Here is a 19,287-nt window from a genome sequence, read left to right as displayed (position 1 = left end):
GAAGAGTTGAACGGAAAGGGGCTCCTATCCTGAGGACCTTCCCTGGATAGGCCAGTTGGTTAGAGCGTGGTGATGACAATACCAAGGCCGCAGATTCGATCCCCTTGTGGGACAGCGGCATATTCCTAAACTGCAGGGAGCGGCTTATTCCTAAACTGCAGGGACTAGATCAAGGGAGGTGGTTGTAGCCTCGGGTGCAATTGGGGGGACATTGGAAGCATAAAGAAAGAAAAGAAGAAAATTGGGGGGGGGCACGTTTGTACGTGTTTCATCTGTTGTGTAAGAAGAGTTTGGATTTGATATCCCTCTTTATCACTACCCTAAGGAGTCTCAAAGCAGCTAACATTCTCCTTTCCCTTCCTCCCCCACAACAAACACTCTGTGAGGTGAGTGAGGCTGAGAGACTTCAGAGAAGTGTGACTAGCCCAAGGTCACCCAGCAGCTGCATGTGGAGGAGCGAGGAAGCGAACCCGGTTCACCAGATTACAAGTCCACCACTCTTAACCACTACACCACACTGGCTCTCGTAATGATGTTTACCGCCAGATCGGGCACTATTGTGGGACAGCAACAATGTCTCCCCTGGATCCTGCGGTTGTCCTCAAACCGAGGGGTTTTCCTGCACGTGGGTAGACCATTTCAGCTTCATCCTGCCTTTCAGCTTGCCTGCCTTTTTGGTTAACGGCGGGGGGGGGGCACCAGCCCTGCCCCGGGGGCAGATCGAACAGAGCTGGCAGGCTTCATTCTGGTCTGTCTCATGAGAGCTGCATCTTTCTGTTTGTTTGCTTAATGAAGGTAGATTTCCAGGGGGCGCTGAGTTATATAGATAGATATAGATAGATATAGATATAGATATAGATATAGATATAGATATAGATATAGATATAGATATAGATATATAGATATATTCTGAAGAGGGGGTGGTAGGCCAAATAGGTTTGGGAACCTCTGGACTAAATGATCCTTCCACCTCTATGATTCCTTCCAGGCCCTATCTCCTTGTGCCAAGAAAAAAAGCACACCAAGAACTCAGGCCAATGTAAGTTTCAATAGTGGGAATGGTCCCTACTCGCAAATTAATAGTCAATTGTAACAAAAACTAATCCATTCAAAAGTATGTATTCTGACAAGGATTACAAACTCATATAGAGATTACAAACTCTGAACAGATATAACAAACTCAAACTTATAAAGATATGTGTAACACAATAATTTGTTACAGGATTAGAGATAGGAGATTATGAGCAGAGATAAGTTCATGTTGGTCCATAGTCAGATTCAACGTGAAAGTCTTAATTTCAATCATTGAGCAGAAGTCAGAAGTCCGTTATGGATCAGAAACCAGGACAAGGCCCTGTTTCAATGTATTCATCTTCATCAGCTAACTTTTTAAAGGGTCGTGTAAGTTTGAAGACTTTCGGATAAATATATCCTGTTATTTTCTACGTTTCTCAGAGATAACAACTGCGTGTGGGTATATCAATGTGTATCTTGAGCTTTTCTGTGTGTTTCTCTTTGTGGGCTGTGTGGATATGATGGAGCTGGTTGTTTCTGCTTTGGTTTTGCTCTGAACGCTCTGCCCCAGTCTTAAATCCACTTGTCATGAGGGATTTGTTTTAACAGTCATTATAAATCCCTAGTTGTAAAAGTCCCTACTGACACTGATGATTGGAGGTGGGGCATGGCTGCCATGGTCTTTTAACAAGTGTAGTGCAGATGCTCAGACTTATATCCTTCATTCCTCAACTTTCTTCAGCCTTTGCCCACAAGTACTGAAAATGGAATCACGGTCAGGAAGGGGGGGGGTGCTACAGATCTTAATAACTTCTGAAAGGAGTTCTCCTCAAGTCCCGGTCTTTATTTCACGCTAATTACCATGAAATAGTGTATTTTAATTGCAGCTAAATGCAGATGCAGAGGGAGTGGGATGAACAAGAGGGAGGGAGAAACTTCTCCCATAATGGCTGCTTTCACTGTTTTCACATACCACGCATTTGTGTGGGGCAATCCAGTCATAATAATGGCCCTCAGATTGAGTTGTCTGAGACGGCGCGTGAGGGCGGGCCACGTTGTTGAATTAAACTCGGCCATCTTCTTTTCAATCTCCTGTTTCCATTACAAAGACATGCCTGGAGATGGAGACGCTGTTGAAATGCAACGTAGTCTTCTGACACTCAAGTCGGTATCTGGTTCTTTTCCCACCCAATAACGTGTTTTTCTCGCGGTTCTGTCACAACAATGGATTTATTGCATGAGAACACACTTGCCATACGTGAAGTGTTCTTACTTGTAATAGCAAGCAACAGGCTGCTGTAGCTCACAGTTCAGAGTTTATTTGCTCACCGCTAAGGGTAGGAATGGCTTATTGGTGTTTAGTAGCCTTTTTTTAAAAAAAAGGAAAAAAGCATTTTTCGAAAGTGAATATTGTGTTATTTTATTATTTAAAATTATTTTACTGAATTGTTTTATTTTTAAAGGCAAATTGCCCGTCTTGAACAGCTATCCCATAAACTTGATACAGAGCTCACATTACTGTTGTTGTCTTTAAAAAAGCATGATTTTATTTCTTATACAAATATTGAGGCACAGTGCCACACGTACATGCAAATATCTGGCTCATTTAAACCTGTTTGGGACCTTGATTCTCGACAATGGTGGAGAATACATTTATTTTTCACCAGTCCATATTATTTGTAAAGCGATTTTTTGTATGAGTTAATATTTTATTATCCCTTTGGAGCAACGCTGTATCTTTCTACTTTTGCCCTTCCAGGCTATGGTGCTTTACAGCTTACAATGTTGGTTCTTTTCTTGCTTTTTGTTATCTCTGAGCATTGCTGTTGTTGTTAACAAACCAACATTTATTTATTTTTTTTAAAAGCAAACAAATAACAGCCCAAGTGAACAAGCAGCATTGCAAGTGGGAAATGGAGAAAAACATCGACTCCTCCATTTATGTTTGGTTTTTTTATGATCACTGATCCCAAAAGTCAGATCAAAAGCCCTTGATCGGTGATTTGGCTCACTCCAACCTCTCGCTCACCCACTCTTAACATACTTAAACAAATTGCAAGTTGGATCAAGCGAGACGGAGATTGTTACCTGGGGATAACTTACGTTAGCTAGCCCGTGGTACAGATTTGTCTTGCAACTCAGGGATCTTTGCCCTGTGATAATATGTGTGGTTGAACTTGCCACAGTGGTATTTCGGGGTCGAAGGGTGGGGAGAGGAAATTGGATTCTGCTATGGGGCAACCCCAGTGCAAACAAGCCACCGCTTTCTCTGCCGCCTTCGTTTGAGGCTTGTCTGAGCCAGCTGCCGGGCTGTGTTAAATTTCATTATTGATAGGACTCTTAACGCTGATCTGTCCCATTCCCTCAGATTTATTCTCCTCCCGACTCCCTGTGCTGGATTTTTGCTCCTGTTCTCTGGAGGGGAGACGGTCATTAATTCCACAGTGTCAGCTGCTTAATCAGCCCTCCCAGACTTGGGTCCATTTGTAACAATTTGCCAGGCCTTGTTTTTGCAGAAGAAAAAAGCGCCTCTCTTCCTTTCGGTCCCTTCTCCCCCTCCCCACTGTCGTCTTCACACTGTTCTTCATTTTTTTAATAGAGGGTTTTTATGACCAAAGCTTGTTTGGAGGAAGAGGACAAGCAGGTTGGAATAAGCCTTCTTAAAGCTTCCTCTGTACAAATAAAAATCTAAATTGGTCTCGCTCACACCTTCTTAGCTTGAATGAAGCAGTCCCCATCTTGGGAGCATCTATCTGCCTCAGTTCCACACACGCACATCCTCAGGCTGTTTTAATCCCGATAAGTTTTGTTCAGTCTTAGTTGTAGCTCCGAAAATTCCAGTCTTAAGGACAGGAGAGGAATGCACATTTCCCCCGCTGTGCACAACTAGTCTCCTCCACACCCTTCCTCCTTTCCTTTGTGGTAAATTTACTTCCACGCCGAATTCTTTCCCCAGCTCCTGTTGTTACCCTTCAGACCTGGCTCTGCGCCAGTCATTTCTGTGGTCAGCATTCTTCTCTCTCAATTCTCCCCACTTTGCTTTTTCATCTCACGCCACTTGTGGGCCTTTCTTGGCCCGCTTTTCTTAGCCGTTGTGGGTCTCACGGCTGAAAAGGGTTGCCGTGTCTAGCTAGCCCCCACTTCAACTCTCCTTTTCTCAGGTCAAGTCCTGCTTATGGGGAGATGCCACTGAAATCGCACTCTGTGGACACCCGGAGTCCAGTGTCCAGTTGTGGATGCCACAATTTTAAGAAGGGTGTTGACAAGCTGGAACGTGTGCATAGGAGGGCAACCAAGAATGTGGCTGGGGCAACCTAGCCAGATGGGTGGGAGTAATATAATAAAATTATATTTATTGTTATAAGATGGTCAAGGGTCTGGAAACCAAGCCTGATGAGGAATGGTTGAAGGAGCTGGGTATGTTTAGCCTGGAAAAGAAGAGACTGAGAGGAGATACACTTTGTTGCTGTTTAGTCGTTTAGTCATGTCCGACTCTTCATGGCTCCATGTACCAGAGCACACCAGGCACTCCTGTCTTCCACTGCTTCCTGCAGTTTGGTCAAACTCATGCTGGTAGCTTTGAGAACACTGTCCAGCCATTTTGTCCTCTCATCCCCTTCTCCTTGTTCCCTCCATCTTTCCCAACATCAGGGTCTTTTCCAGGGAGTCTTCTCTTCTCATGAGCTGGCCAAAGTCTTGGAGCCTCAGCTTCACAATCTGTCCTTCCAGTGAGCACTCAGGGCTGATTTCCTTCAGAATGGATAGGTTTGATCTTCTTGCAGTCCATGGGACTCTCAAGAGTCACTGTAGTCAAATATCTCAAGGGATGTCACATGGAAGATGGAGCAAGCTTGTTTTATCCTTCTCTGGAAGGTAGGACTTCCAAGTTACAAGAAAGGAGATTCTGACTAAACATCAGGAAGAACCTTCTGACACTAAGAACCATTCAACAGTGGAACGGACTCCCTCAGGAGGTTTTGGACTCTCCTTCATTGGTGGTTTTTAAGCAGAGGTTGGATGGCCATCTGCCATGCATGCTTTAGCTGAGATTCATGAATTCAGGGGGTTGGACTAGATGACCCCTGAGGTCCCTCCAACTCTACAATTCTATGATAAGAGGAGCCCTGCTGATTCAGGCCAAAAGCCCATCTAGCCCAGCATCCTGTTTTCACAGCAACCGGCAGGACCTTCGCTTTCTAGACCCTATCGGTTCCCTCTCATTTGCTACAGTTTTCTTCCCGATTCCTCAGGATTTCCACTCTTAATTCTCCACCTTCCTCCTTTGCCCTCAAACCAAGCTCCATCCACAATTCTTCCACTTGAATCCATAGAGTTGTGTGCCGTGTTAGTGCTACTCAGAGTAGAGCCATTGAAATGAATGGCCATGCCTAACCTGGGTCCATTGATTATGACGAGTCTGCTCTGAAGAAGACTAAATCAGATACATCCATGGTTTCTCCCAATCCCACTCCTTTCAGCCTCCAATTTCAACCCAAATCTGCCCAATTTCTTCCGATCTTGTGGCATTCATCAATAACCTCTCAGTTAACCCTTCCCTTCCCCCAGCTCCCAGAAGGCCAGAGCTGCAGCAGTCAACAAATTTGTTAGGGTATAAGCTTTGTACCCAACGTAGCGTCCACATTGTCAAATACGTGAAGTATCCAATCCTTAATTGAAAATGCCAAGGTTGCAAAATCAGTGAGGTCAGGGGGAAATGAAATGAGAAAGGTGCAGGCTGTGACAACTCCATTAGAGCCCGAATGTATGCTTGTGTTATCACCTATCGCTGCTGTTCTGAAGGGTCACTGTGCTTGTTTTGCATACATTCGAGGTCTAATTGAATTGTCTCTCTGTCCTTTGAGCATCACATTTTTCTCTTTCCTCGCTCCTTACAGTCTCCTCTCTGTGAATACATGCCTGCAAGTAGAACATCATGCATCTGATGGATGTTATTCTACCAAAGCTTGTACCGTAATACTTTTTTTTTTTAGTCTCTACTATGCCTCAAGATTTTTTCTTCTTTTGCTCTCTTCCATTAGTTTTAATATTATTATGATGATTCTCATTTGCTTTGCCTTTTTCCTTCTCTTGGCAATGTCCTCTTCCCTTAATTTTAAAAACGAAAGTGCTGATTTAGTGGAGTAGAATCCTCCCCCCAAACTTAAATAGTACAAAGGGCCCATGTTTAAAATGAAACCCCCATGCAGTTCTAATATTTTCAACTAGCTGCTGCTTCTACCTCGTTCTGAGTGAGTCGCGTGACGTTAGTTGTGTATGTAATGAATGAAATGGAGGTCGCTAAGCCCGACGTTATGATGCAACCAGAAAAACTGTAGTTAATATTGCAACCGGTCAGATTTGACCATGTGGTCATATCAGCGAGGGCAGTCGGAAGTGAGGACGAGAGAGACCGATTTCTCAAATGAGCAAATGCAGAATACCAAATGGTCACTGGACATGGGAGGCATTTTTCAGCGCTATCAAAAATGTCCATGAGAAATGGTGGGGTGTTTTCAGCTCAGTCCTAATTATAATACAGCCATAAGAAGGGGTGGTTTGAGAGTCCATGATGCTGTTTTGTGATTCAAACTAAGCTAGACTTGGACAAGAGATGGGTAGTTTCATGTGAGCTACAGGTATCTCCCCATTTATGCAGGGTTGCGTTCCGGGGGCCCCTGCACATAACTGAAATCGCATAGAGGGGAGCACCATCTAAAAACCCTCCAAACTCCCATTTCTTCCTGCTCTCCAACTCGCTCGCTCTCCCAGTCTCTCCCCAGTCCAGACCCAAATATCTGGAGTTGAAGCTCTGAGCCGGCTAGGGGCTGGATGTGCAGGAAAGTGGTACTTGCTGCTGCGTTACCCTGAGTGTCAGCTGTTAGGCGGGGAAGCTAAGCAGCCGAAATAAAGACCTGCTGTGCCTCTGGCCTATCTGGGGCTTCCTCTGACATCCTCTTGGGACTTCCCCATGAGCCCCAAGGACTCTCCAGCTCTCTCCCGCCATTTCCAATTAAATTATTTTGTTACTTCACGGTTTCACGCTAGTCGATCGCATGTTAGTGGGGGGTGGTTCGCCTGCACTTGTGAGTTTCCTGTAGGAAGAGCAGGGCATAAATGTAATAAATATATCACCTTGATAAATGGGATGAGGTGGGCTCACCAAATGTGTTCTGGTAGATATATTGGGGGCAGCTGGGGAATGAGCTGGAGGTGGCTGAATTAAGCATCGGAACCATGCTTCATCAATTAAGTCCCCTCCCCTAATAACAGGTTGGTTAATGAGGTGGTTTGCATAAAGTTATACTGACCATAACAGACCAGCCCTATCCTTTATCAATTACAACGCAAGGTGGGAGGCTCTCTGTAAAAACCTGCTTGCCCTGGTTTCTCTAATTACAGCGAATACCCCGGTGGGAAGATTCCTCTTTAATATACACAAATTAAAACTCCATTTAGAGGTGTGCTGGGACCGAGTGGTAATTGACTTTGATCGTGGAGAAACATGCCGCAATATAGATTAGGAAGTAATATGGTTCCCGTCATAAAAGGATCTAGATGGAAAAATATTATTTTACTAGGAAAGGCCCTTGTAGGATGCATAATACAAAATTTACTGGCGCAGACGGGGCCCGCGGTGAACCGTTCTGGTACAGTAAGATGGGCAAATGCTAGCATGCAGGTTCCTGGTTTGCTGGTGCTTTTTTAGTACAGGCCAAGGAAAGTACCTGTGCTATTCATGTAAGACTTTCAGCCTCCTTTTCTGAGCTGGCTGACACGTTAGACATCTTGAACAGGACACCATAGATCTGGTGGAAGTTCAAGAGGCAACAAAAAATGATCAAGGCCTGAGCATCTTCATTATCAAGAAAGGCTAGAACAGAGGTGATGCATGGATTCTGATGTTATTGATGATGATGATGATGATGAAGAAGAAGAAGACAGTAGTAGTGCCCTGTCTATCCGGCTCGGTTGCCCCAGCCCCTCTGGGTCACCCAGTGAGTTTCATGGATTAATGGGGATTTGAAGCCAGGTCTCCCAGGTCCGGCACTCTGTAACCACTCTGACAGAGCAGACAGTGAACAGATGGTGCAAGACAAATGCCCCTTCTGGACATTATTCCCCTTATCCACCAGCAAAAAAAAATAAAAGCAGGTAAACTTACCTTTAGCAGCCTACCTGTTTTGCTGGCTGGTGCTGATGCTCTAACTAGTGAAGGAGTGCTGACTTCCTCCAGCCAACGGGCTCTGCAAAGTATAAGGGATTTAAACAAAACAAAAAAAGATGTTGGTTACAGACAGAGAGAGAAAGAGACACACACACACAGAGAGACCTTATTTAAGAAAATTGCATTCACTGGAAGATTTGCCTCAATTAAAGATCAGTGGATCAGGATTGAAGACTAAAATGTTGGCCTGGAGGACTTTGCCGCCCGCACCCCTCCAAATATTAAACAAGGAGTGGCACCATCAGGGAGACTTTTTTCCTGGTTCCCTCTTTCAGCACCAACTTAGAAATCAATTACTGTCTCCAGCCTCTGGGCTTTTACTCAGGCCTTAATTTAAACGCTGTAATTGATCACTTTGGTTATTTATTGCATTTCCTTTGCCCAGCTCTAGCAAGTCAACAAGCTAATAAAAGGCCAGCAATGTGTGAGGTTCCTTGTTTTTTTGCTTCTCTTTCTCTCTCTCTCTTTTACCCCGCACCCCACCCCTCCTTCTGTTATTTTTTTTCCTGCTGACTTCTGTGGATTTCTCCTTCCCCATCCACCCCACCCCCAAAAGAAGCCTCTTACGCCTCACTAAGCATGTCTTGGTTTTTACTTCTCTCAGTGATCTATCAAAATCAGTGGCTTGTCTCGGCTAACTCCCTCACTCCATCAACCTGTCCTGAGAGGAGTCCATTTTGTTGGCCACCTTCCTCTTCCCTCATCACCACAAACACACACACACACGAAAGCCTTTTCATTCCTTTCCTTCTGGTTCCCTTCCACTCCCTTCTTTGCTCTCTACAAACTTTCTGCCTGATTTCTTCAATTCTTTCATAAGTCACTGTTGACAATGCAGAAGGCTGCTTAATCCCTTAAGCTAAGGTTACCAGATATTTTTCAATGAATCCGGGGACACTTTTCAACTTCCAACTAAATAGATGGATTCTGTCAGGCGACAGATTTGTAAATCTGGGGACTGTCCCCGGGAAACGGGGACGTCTGGTAACCTTACCTTAAGCCCCATTTTGCACAAATTGATAGCAGCGGGTAGCAGGGGAAAAACCAACAAACCTGTCAGGATGCTAATTAAAATGTTGGTCCATGCCAGCCAATTTTCATCTGGGCATAATGTGTCGCTTTTGGGGTGCAATCCTACCTGTCAACTTTCCCTTTTTTTGCGGGAAATTCCCTTATTCCAGCGCCGTTTCCCGCTGCTTCCCGCTGCTATCCCAGATTGTTAGATATCCCATAGACTATCCCCAGGACAGGTGAGGCTGCTGATCCCTTATTTTCAAATCTGAAAGTTGACAGCTATGGGTGCAATGTTCCCGCACCCTTTATTCACGTCTTCTTTTTTTGTGTGGCACTGCACTCCTAGAACAATATGTCGTTCGGTGACATAAAAACCTGGAACAATGCGCTGCGTAGCAATATGAATCACAGAGGTGATACAATTTTGTTGTTGTTGTTGTTTAGTTGTTTAGTCGTGTCTGACGCTTTGTGACCAGAGCACGCCAGGCACTCCTGTCTTCCACTGCCTCCTGCAGTTTGGTCAAACTCATGTTTGTAGCTTCGAGGACACTGTCCAACCATCTCGTCCTCTGTCGTCCCCTTCTCCTTGTGCCCACCATCTTTCCCAACATCAGGGTCTTTTCCAGGGAGTCTTCTCTTCTCATGAGGTGGCCAAAGTATTGGAGCCTCAGCTTCAGGATCTGTCCTTCCAGTGAGCACTCAGGGCTGATTTCCTTCAGAATGGAGAGGTTTGATCTTCTTGCAGTCCATGGGACTCTCAAGAGTCTCCTCCAGCACCATAATTCAAAAGCATCAGTTCTTCGGCGATCAGCCTTCTTTATGGTCCAGCTCTCACTTCCATACATCACTACTGGGAAAACCATAGCTTTAACTATACGGACCTTTGTTGGCAAGGCTGTCTTCCCGTGAAAGGAGGAGCAAACTTGCTCTGGAGGGTAGGACCCAAAACAAGGGATTCAGATTATAAGAAAGGAGATCCCGGCTAAACATCTGGAAGAGCTTTCTGATGGTTAGAGTTGTCCATCCATGGAATTGGCTCCCTCAAAAGGTGGTGGACTCTCCTTTCTTGGAGGTTTTTAAGCAGAGATTGGAAGGCCACTTGTCAAAGATTATTTAGCTCTGATTCCTGCATTGCATAGAATTGGGGGGTGTCTTCCAATTCTATGTTTCTATGGAGAAACAGAGAGAAAATAGCATTACCACCATACAACCCTACCCTAGACTTTGAAATAGGGGATGCGGGTGGCGCTGTGGTCTAAACCACTGAGCCTCTTAGGCTTGCTAATCAGAAGGTCAGCAGTTTGAATCCCCACAACGGGTGAGCACCCATTGCTCTGTACCAGCTCCTGCCAACCTAGCAGTTTGAAAGCAAGCCAGTGCAAGTAGATAAATAGGTACCACTGCGGTGGAAAGGTAAACGGCGTTTCGTGCGCTCTGGCTTCCGTCATGGTGTCCCGTTGTGCCAGAAGTGGTTTAGTCCTGCTGGCCACATGACCCAGAAAGCTGTCTGTGGACAAACGCTGGCTCCCTCGGCCTGAAAGCGAGATGAGCGCCGCAACTCCAGAGTCACCTTTAACTGGACCTAACTGTCCAGGGGTCCTTTAGCTTTTTTTTACCTAGACTTTGAAATGTATATTTTGTGATCAAATACCTATTTGAATACAAATTTCCATGTTCATTTATTTAAAAACTAAACTGTAGATTAAACCAATTATAGGACTGAGTGGACTTCTGAGTGAATGAACATGCAGAATTGATATCAGCCAAAATACCAGATTTGTCTGAAAAACTGAATCCTTGTCCCAAATTTCAATAGAACGGGAGGTAGCCATAGGGAAGCGAAAGAGGCTAAGAGAACCAGAGAGCAAGGGACCTTAAAGTACAACAAGTGACTGTGTGAGAATCTGGTATCATTAAAAGCTAATGAGCCTGGCCTCAAAATGAAATGCAAGAACTTAATTACTAAGGGGAAAGATGACCAGCAATGGCGTTTCATCAGCAGTAACCAGAGGCACAACTTATTAACTCAGCCCTGTAAAAGGACTTAATATGGTGGGTTGTGTACATTGCAATGATATTCTCAGCCACACAGCATCTCTCTCCCCCCCTCCTCATGAGTTTGCAGTTGCGGCACTCCACATAAATATACAGTTTGAACCGCGCTTAACTTCTACTTTAATACCCTTGGTGTGTCAGCTGCCGAAAAGGAGCTTTAAGAGAAAACGAAATAATAAAACACTTTCAATTAACTGTGAGTGGTGTAGCTAAAACACAACAAAAGTGTGTGCATTCAGAGGTGTTAAGTGCTGTAGGAAATGGCTCTTTTTAACCGGCACTCTTTGAGTGGGTGGGAAGCCTTCAATGTGGCTGAAAAATGCATTGAATGTTGCATGAGATGAGAAATATTGTTAAGAAGGTGTTTGTGCTCTGAGGCCCTTTCTTTCCATCTTGCTGAGTAGACCGGCGGCTGAGGAAACGTCCCTGAATGGTCCAGACTGAACTTTCTGGAACCCTGAATCCTCTCTTCCATTTTGCTTTTAAGAGCTCTTAGTGCTTCAAAGTATATATTTTCTCTCTCTCTCTCTCTCTCTCTCTCTCTTTATTATAAAAAATATTTCTCCCACAGTTCTTTCACTTATTTTATGCTACACAGAGGAAGATATAGGTTAGACATTAAGAGCTGCCAAACGGTAAAAGCAATTCAGTGATGGAATAAGTGTTTTGGAGAAATCTTGCACTGGCCTGCCTTAGAAGTTTGAAAGCTTTTTGCGTGAGATAAGTTTTGAAGACTTCCTGGTGACCCGACTCTTTCCCACAGCTCAGATAAATTTTGTTCTGTATAGTAACCCTCGAGTACTATCCAAAAGATTAATTGCAGTTTTTGTAACAAACGCCCCTTATTTACATGGCAAAATGAGAGGTGTGTACATAGCCAGCTTACTTAGACCTGGTTTATGTGTCGAAATGGGACAACTGTCTTTGATCTATTCCTATTTATTTATTCTTAAATAAAACCAAATAATAGCTACTTAGGAAGCTTTCCTATAGCTGCGAGAGACGTCTGAATTGATACCAGTCGTTGTTGGAGCAAGCCATGGTTTCGATGTGTGTTTGCAAACCACAGCTAGTACCAACCTATAGTTTGGCATATTATCTAAATCGACAAACCATAGTTACAGTGCTTATTTTCATTGCTGGAGGCTCTATTAAGAATGGGAAAGGTCAAATGCTGGAGCTGAGAGCTCAGAGAATACACTGAAGGAGATAAGCAGTTCTTAACCATGGTTTACCTGGCTTCTGAATGATGAATTGGATAAACCATGGCTTGGCATGGTATCTGATCCATTGAGAGATTTTTTTATTAGATGTGAGTTTTGATGTGAGTTTGTAAACCACGGCTGGTACCTACCTATAGTTTGGCACAATAGCTACATCGACAATTCATAGTTACAGTGCTTGTTTTCATTGCTTCTAAATGATGAGTTGGACAAACCATGGTTTGGCATGGCGTCTGATCCATTGAGAGATTTGGGAATTTGTTATTAGAGACTGGCAGCTAAAAGCACTCGCCCAGTTCCAAGCTTGTTTTTCTTTGTTAGGAGAGTTCAGGAACCTCGGATTCCGCTTTGTGAGACAAGTTTGCAGCTTTGACCTTCTCCCCTATGCTCAGCGCTAAGCTGCCTCCTGGAACGCTTGACAAATTCTGGCATGGTTTTATAAACAAAACGGCAATGTTGGGGAGCTGTTCTCTTTCCGTTTTTCTGCTCTTAATTACGTTGAGTGGACTTGATGCTAATACCACCGGACACGCTCCTGGAGGATGTGCCGTGCACTTTTGTGGGATGGGGTGGGTACATGTGCCCCCTTAATCGGGAAATGCCATTTTGAGAGTGGGGAACAGCGAATCTGAGAACTGCAGAAAGCCCAAAGGGAAATTTGGATTGTGATTAAATATGAAATGTTTATGTTGGGGAGGAGAGAGAAAGGATACAGGAAACCGTTTTGGCTTTCCTCTTTGCTTTCAGGAGGCGATGGCTAATCATATAAACATGCCCTGTTCTATATACCATGCCAGTGCACTGCTCTGTTATTACTCTTTTTTTAAAAAAGGAGCCACCACATTCCTTGGATTTTAGGTGCTTCCTTCTCTGTGGAGTTGATTCTTCCACTGTTTTGACTTTTCGTGATGTACATAGACAAGCAAACAGTGCATTCTAGCATCAAGCAAATCCCTTGGATGTTTCTGCCTCGCTTTTCCAACCTACCCAGTGCAGCCCTTGACCTGATTAGGAGAACGCTGGCGTTGCATCAAGGCATAAGACCCACTCTGTTCTCTTTCACTCTTCCTGCGTACAGTGGAAAGAGAAACAAAAGGAGAAAAAGTTCCTGTGCCATTGGATGCCGGCCTCCTTTGTGGATTGTTTTTACGCAGCGTTCTCCATTCAGAGAAAGCTTCACCTCAAAGAAATTAGTTTGAGTTTGATTTGGATTGAGCCCCAATTCTTTCCCCTGTGGAATTATATCTCTACCCAACTTCTCAGCTCACAGCTTCAACCAGGTCGTTGCAGCATGGTCCCAATCTGAGCTGGCAGGTCTTCCTTGTCAGACATTCCTAGGTTGTTTAAAAATGTCTGCCCTCTCAGCTGAGTTCTGAAACTGGAAGCAATTCCAAATGGGGTGAAAGATGCCCACGGGTCGAGGTTGAGGCCTTTGCACAAGATAATCAGTGGGCGTGGAAGCACCCCTGTCTAACACCCACAGATTTTCAATTCCATGCCCTACATCCATGTTTATCTCAGAAAACATTGAGCGTTTGGGAACACACATTTGCCAAGATAAAAATGCTCTGCTCTCACACCCAGCCTCTGAAAAAATTCAAGACCAAATGGCCTCTCTTATTGAACCTCTGAAGGGTACTTAGCTCAGATTTCCATGTATTTTCAAGGGTATTTCAAGCTGTGGAGCTGGGAACAGTCACTGATAATACCTGCGTGTGCTTGGCCAATGGATTTGGCCAATGGATGCTATACTCAAGAATCCACAGACACCAGCTCTCCAAAGTTGTGGGTGGGATATGGATGGAGAACCTGTAGCCTTCCAGATGTTGCTAGACTCCAACACCCAACCACCCCAGCCAGCCATGTCCAGTGGCATGGGATGATAGGAGTTGTACCCAAGCAACCACCGGAGGACCAGGGGCTCTCCATCTCTACTAGGCCCAAGCCATTGTGATCTTCGTAGGCCCAAAGCAGTGCAGAAGCCAGTGCTGATGTTGGAGCCCTGGGGGTCGAATTGAGAGGAGCAGTGAACTTGGGTGCAGTCTTTGTATTTCCTCGGCAGAGAAACAACCCCCCCACAAAAAGATGACTTTTCTCGTTGCTCACCACAGCCATGCACCTGTTTGGCCTAAACTGGCACCTGAAGCCGATGGAAGGGCAGATGTTTGAGATGACGGAAGACACGGCCAGCAGTTGGCCAGTGCCAACGGACGTCTCCTTATATTCCTCAGGGGGCACGGGGTTAGAGGTACCTGACAGGAAAGGCAAAGGAGCCGGCGAAGGTACGGTTGGTGTGTTGTCCTTGTTGTCAGTCCTCTGTCTGCCTCTGAATTCCAGACATCCATCCTCATAACTCCATAACCTTCTCCTCCTAGAATCAGTAGTTGCCCATCTATGTTTCCATCTGTTGCCTACAAGTCCTGAAGTGTGCATTGCCGCATGGTGATTTATCCAGAGCCATTCATAAAGGGAACTGGGAAGAATCCATATGCATTGGGGGCACAACATTTCTTCACCAAAATCCTCCTGTCTTCCATTTCCTCTCACCAGAAATGTTTTGCTGATCTCAAATGTTGTTTCAACGCTCCTTCTTTTTACAGGGCTACTGAATGCTGATAAAAAACCTTGGCTTTATTCAGTTTGTTGGCAAACTTGGCACGGGGTTCATGCCGCAGGGTGCCATGCCTTAAAATGAATTAAGAATCGCTGGAACCACAGGCATCAATTGGCAGTCCTCAAACCACTTATTGAATAAGCCCATTTTGGAAGTCAGTAGGGTAATTAGTGAACCGCCCTGAGATCTAGGGATGAAGGGCAGTGTACAAATTTAATTAATAGTAATAGCTAGAATCAAATTCGCAACATTTCTCAACTTTGGCCTGAGTAACACCAGCCCAATTTTCCTATCAAAATAGAGATGATGATGAAATTTGAGTGTCCCTATTCTTCAGTCGTGTGACCCAAAGCCAAGATATCCTACTGGATCCCTACATATTCACTTAAATTTAATATTCAGAATTAAACGTTAGAATGTCAGGAATCAAAATTTGATATTGGCACTTCAGCTGGTAATTTTGGATACTAAAAAAAAAACAAAAAACCAGTTCACAATATCTACACCGTTTCTCCCACCTAACTTTTCTCAAAACGAAAATCCACAGGCTACAAAATTCAGATTCCCTTCTCCTTCAGTCAGTGAACTTATCCCCAGCATAGTTAACTTTATCATTGCAATTTATCACCCTTGTCCTAAATATTTTATTGAGAAGCAAAAATGAGTGATTATTTACTTCTAAGTGAGCATGCTTAGGGATGCCAGTTTAATATCTGGAAATGGTCCGTTTCTCTTCTTAATTGTCCTATAGAGGGTCCATGTCTTGTACGTGGCTTTCTGGCTTTTTGCAAGACGCCAAGAGGAATTAGTACTTACAGGAATTAGTAAGCTGCAGCTGTTCAGGCCTATGCAAGACCAACCTTTGCTCGGGGGGGGGGGGGGACATTTGACAGCTTGACAACCTATGAGATAACATCTAATGAGGAATCCATAGCAGAAATACCTGCAAAAGGTGAAGTTCTGACTCTTTCTAAAGAGCAATCATTAACCACTTCAGTGGTGAGTCAGAATTTGGCTCCAGGTATGGAATGGGCATGTTTTTTATCCTTTCAAAAAATGAAAGGTGCCGTGCTGAGTGAACCAATGTGTCCCAAGCCAAATTTGAGTTAATTCAAACTTTCCCACTTGTGATTAATGTTCCAAGCCCTGAGTCGCCTTTCTTTTTCACCCATGGACATTGCCCCTTCCAAGATCTGCTCTTGGTAATCACTGACATTGTAAGTCCGGTCTACCAAGTTTTTGGATGTTCTTAATGATGTGGTGTATGGGACGCGGGTGGCGCTGCGGGTTAAACCACAGAGCCTAGGACGTGCTCATCAGAAGGTCGGCGGTTCGAATATCCCGCAACAGAGTGAGCTCCCGTTGCTCGGTCCCTGCTCCTCCCAACCTAGCAGTTTGAAAGCACATCAAAGTGCAAGTAGATAAATAGGTACCGCTCTGGTGGGAAGGTAAACTGCATTTCCGTGCACTGCTCTGGTTTGCCAGAAGCGGCTTAGTCATGCTGGCCGCATGACCCAGAAGCTGTACGCAGGCTCCCTCTGGCAGTAAAGCGAGATGAGCGCCACAACCCCAGAGTCGGTCACGACTGGACCTAATGGTCAGGGGTCCCTTTACCTTTACTAATGATGTGGTGTACAATATATATATATATTTGTGTTAACACAAGATTAAAAGGCTTTCCTGACCATTTAAACGGGTAGCACTGCTGTAAGGTATTCTGTGAAATTATATTATAATTGGTTGAAGTGTCTTCTGGAATTTGGCATCCCGGTAGAAATGGAAACCTGGAATGATGTGCTCCCCAAACTGAGACAGGAGCATTTCATAGTCAATTATTGGGGGGGAGAGCTATGGAAAAGTCCAAAAGAATTAGCGCAGTTACACTTCCCCTGTCCAAACCTTAGAAGGACAATGGCCTGGTTCATACGTCATGCTAAGGTAAACTATGGTCTAGCAGAACTGCACCAATGTGGAGTAGAGCTCACAGTTGCCGCCTTTTCTCTGTGGTTCAATTTGCTGCCGTGCTGAACAAAGCCAAGCTTTGGCATAGCGTGCTGGTCTGCGCCCGAGTTTGCAATGAACCACAAGTTTCCAAACTTAACCACAAGCTACAGCTTGTTTTCATGGTCCTGGTGGCTAAACCCACAGCTTACCTTGACAAACCAGGCCAAAGGCTGGTCCACTGCCAAAAGAGAAACCAGATTGAAAAGTATCCAGACAACTGGTGCCGTTGAAGAGTTGCATAGCCGCCGCTCGCTCTGGCACCTTGCCCCCAAAGGGAAGACTTGTGACTACCCAGAGAGAGTTTCTTATGGAGTTATCACTTGCCCGCCTCCATCAGGGCAGCTGAGACCACCCCTTCTTGCATTGATTGCTTCCTCCTTAAGGCAATCCTCTATCTCCTGCTAGATGCCAAATAAACCAAGGAGTGCAAGCAATCGATAGGAAGAACCCTGCATCCACCCTATCCTGGAGCCTCAAAAACTCAGCCAACAAAATTAGACTAGAGGAGAGAGAGAGAGAGAGAGAGAGAGAGAGAGAGAGAACGTGGGACTCTTAATCTCAGTGTTGTGGGTTTGAGCCTAATAATAATAATAATAATAATAATTTATTATTTATACCCCGCCCATCTGGCTGAGTTTCCCCAGCCATTCTGGGTGGCTCCCAATCAAGTGTTAAAAACAATACAGTTTTAAATACTAAAAACTTCCGTGAACAGGGCTGCCTTCAGATGTCTTTTAAAGATAGGATAGCTGCTTATTTCCTTCACATCTGAAGGGAGGGTATTCCACAGGGTGGGTGCCACTACCGAGAAGGCCCTCTGCCTGGTTCCCTGTAACCTCATTTCTCGCAATGAGGGAACCGCCAGAAGGCCCTCGGCGCTGGATCTCAGTGTCTGGGCTGAACGATGGGGGTGGAGACGCTCCTTCAGGTCTACTGGGCCGAGGCCGTTTAGGGCTTTCAAGGTCAGCACCAACACTTTGAATTGTGCTCGGAAATGTACTGGGAGCCAATGTAGGTCTTTCAAGACCAGTGTTATGTGGTCTCGGCGGCCACCCCCAGTCACAAGTCTAGCTGCCGCATTCTGGATTAGTTGTAGTTTCCGGGTCACCTTCAAAGGTAGCCCCACGTAGAGCGCATTGCAGTAGTCCAAGCGGGAGATAACTAGAGCATGCACCACTCTGGCGAGACAGTCCGCGGGCAGGTAGGGTCTCAGCCTGCGTATCAGGTGGAGCTGGTAGACACGTTGGGCAAAAGATTCCTGCATTGCAGGTGGTTAGGCTAGATGACCCTCGCGGGGTCCCTTCCAGCTCTGCAATCCTGTGTCTATGGTGCTCAAGTTGAGGCGGGTGCACGTGCTCTGAATTAATTAATATTATGGGCATAATTTGATTAAGGAGGCACACGCAGAACAGAGACTCAGACACACAGGGAACAAACTCCTCTGTGGATGAATGCTTAGGTATTCTGAAATATTTGAAACAGCAACCTTTGAGGGGAGCTAAGAGTGGAATGTTCCCTTAGTTTTACCTCAAGTGGATGAGAAGGAGGAACCTCCAGGTGACTTTCCCGTTGCCCCCATCCTCAGTCAAGCCATGACTACAAATCTGAAAATCGCCCCTGACGGCTGCATTTCCACACGTACGGCAACGCCACGCACTTGTTTTAAATGAAGTCGCATCCAGCCTGATGTGTCCACAGGGGGAGTTTATGCTGACTTGATAACAGATGGAATCACTTAACGTTTTAAGTAGACTTTTACTGTCTAGAATAGTAAAAAACAAAACTATTTTATTTTATGGCTGCAAGAATGTGCTACCAATCATGATCTTGCCACTAAACATGCATTGTCAGGGAATTTGGCTATGTAAAAAGGTGGTGGATGGAGGAGGTATTTTAATTCCTTTCTCCCAGAACGATGCTTACTCTTCCCCCACCCCCAAAAAGGAAAGAAGACTAAGATCCCCGCAAACGTGGCATGAGTTCGGATGATTTGTTTAGTTTATCTTCCTGAGAGCTCCATTTATTTTATTTTATTTTCCTGTTTAGCGTAGTGCTCTGTGCAAGTGGCCTCTGGAATTTCTACTGCCCCTGTTTGCCGAGAAAGAAATCGAGTGGGTCATTTCACCGGGGGGGGGGGT

The 19,287-nt window shown here is 45.0% G+C and overlaps 1 protein-coding gene across 10 annotated transcripts in view; it reads left to right on the top strand.

The window, feature by feature from the left end:
* The window catches only part of TENM4 (teneurin transmembrane protein 4), a 645,695-nt gene that overhangs the window by 450,506 nt on the left and 175,902 nt on the right, over positions 1–19,287 (top strand). For 9 of the 10 annotated variants that reach the window (XM_081001709.1, XM_081001708.1, XM_081001716.1 and 6 more), the window contains one exon: positions 14,643–14,813. The exons of the other annotated variant lie outside the window; for it this stretch is intronic. In XM_081001709.1, coding sequence (XP_080857835.1) covers positions 14,643–14,813 — 171 coding nt within the window. The remainder of the gene's footprint in view (positions 1–14,642; positions 14,814–19,287) is intronic. 10 annotated transcript variants of the gene reach the window in all.

The sequence above is a fragment of the Podarcis pityusensis genome, assembly GCF_964106645.2.
Source record: "Podarcis pityusensis genome assembly, chromosome: 4".
In the NCBI taxonomy this organism is placed as follows: Eukaryota; Metazoa; Chordata; class Lepidosauria; order Squamata; family Lacertidae; genus Podarcis; species Podarcis pityusensis.
Note: the sequence above shows the minus strand (reverse complement) of the source record. Positions and strands in the feature narration are given on the sequence as shown.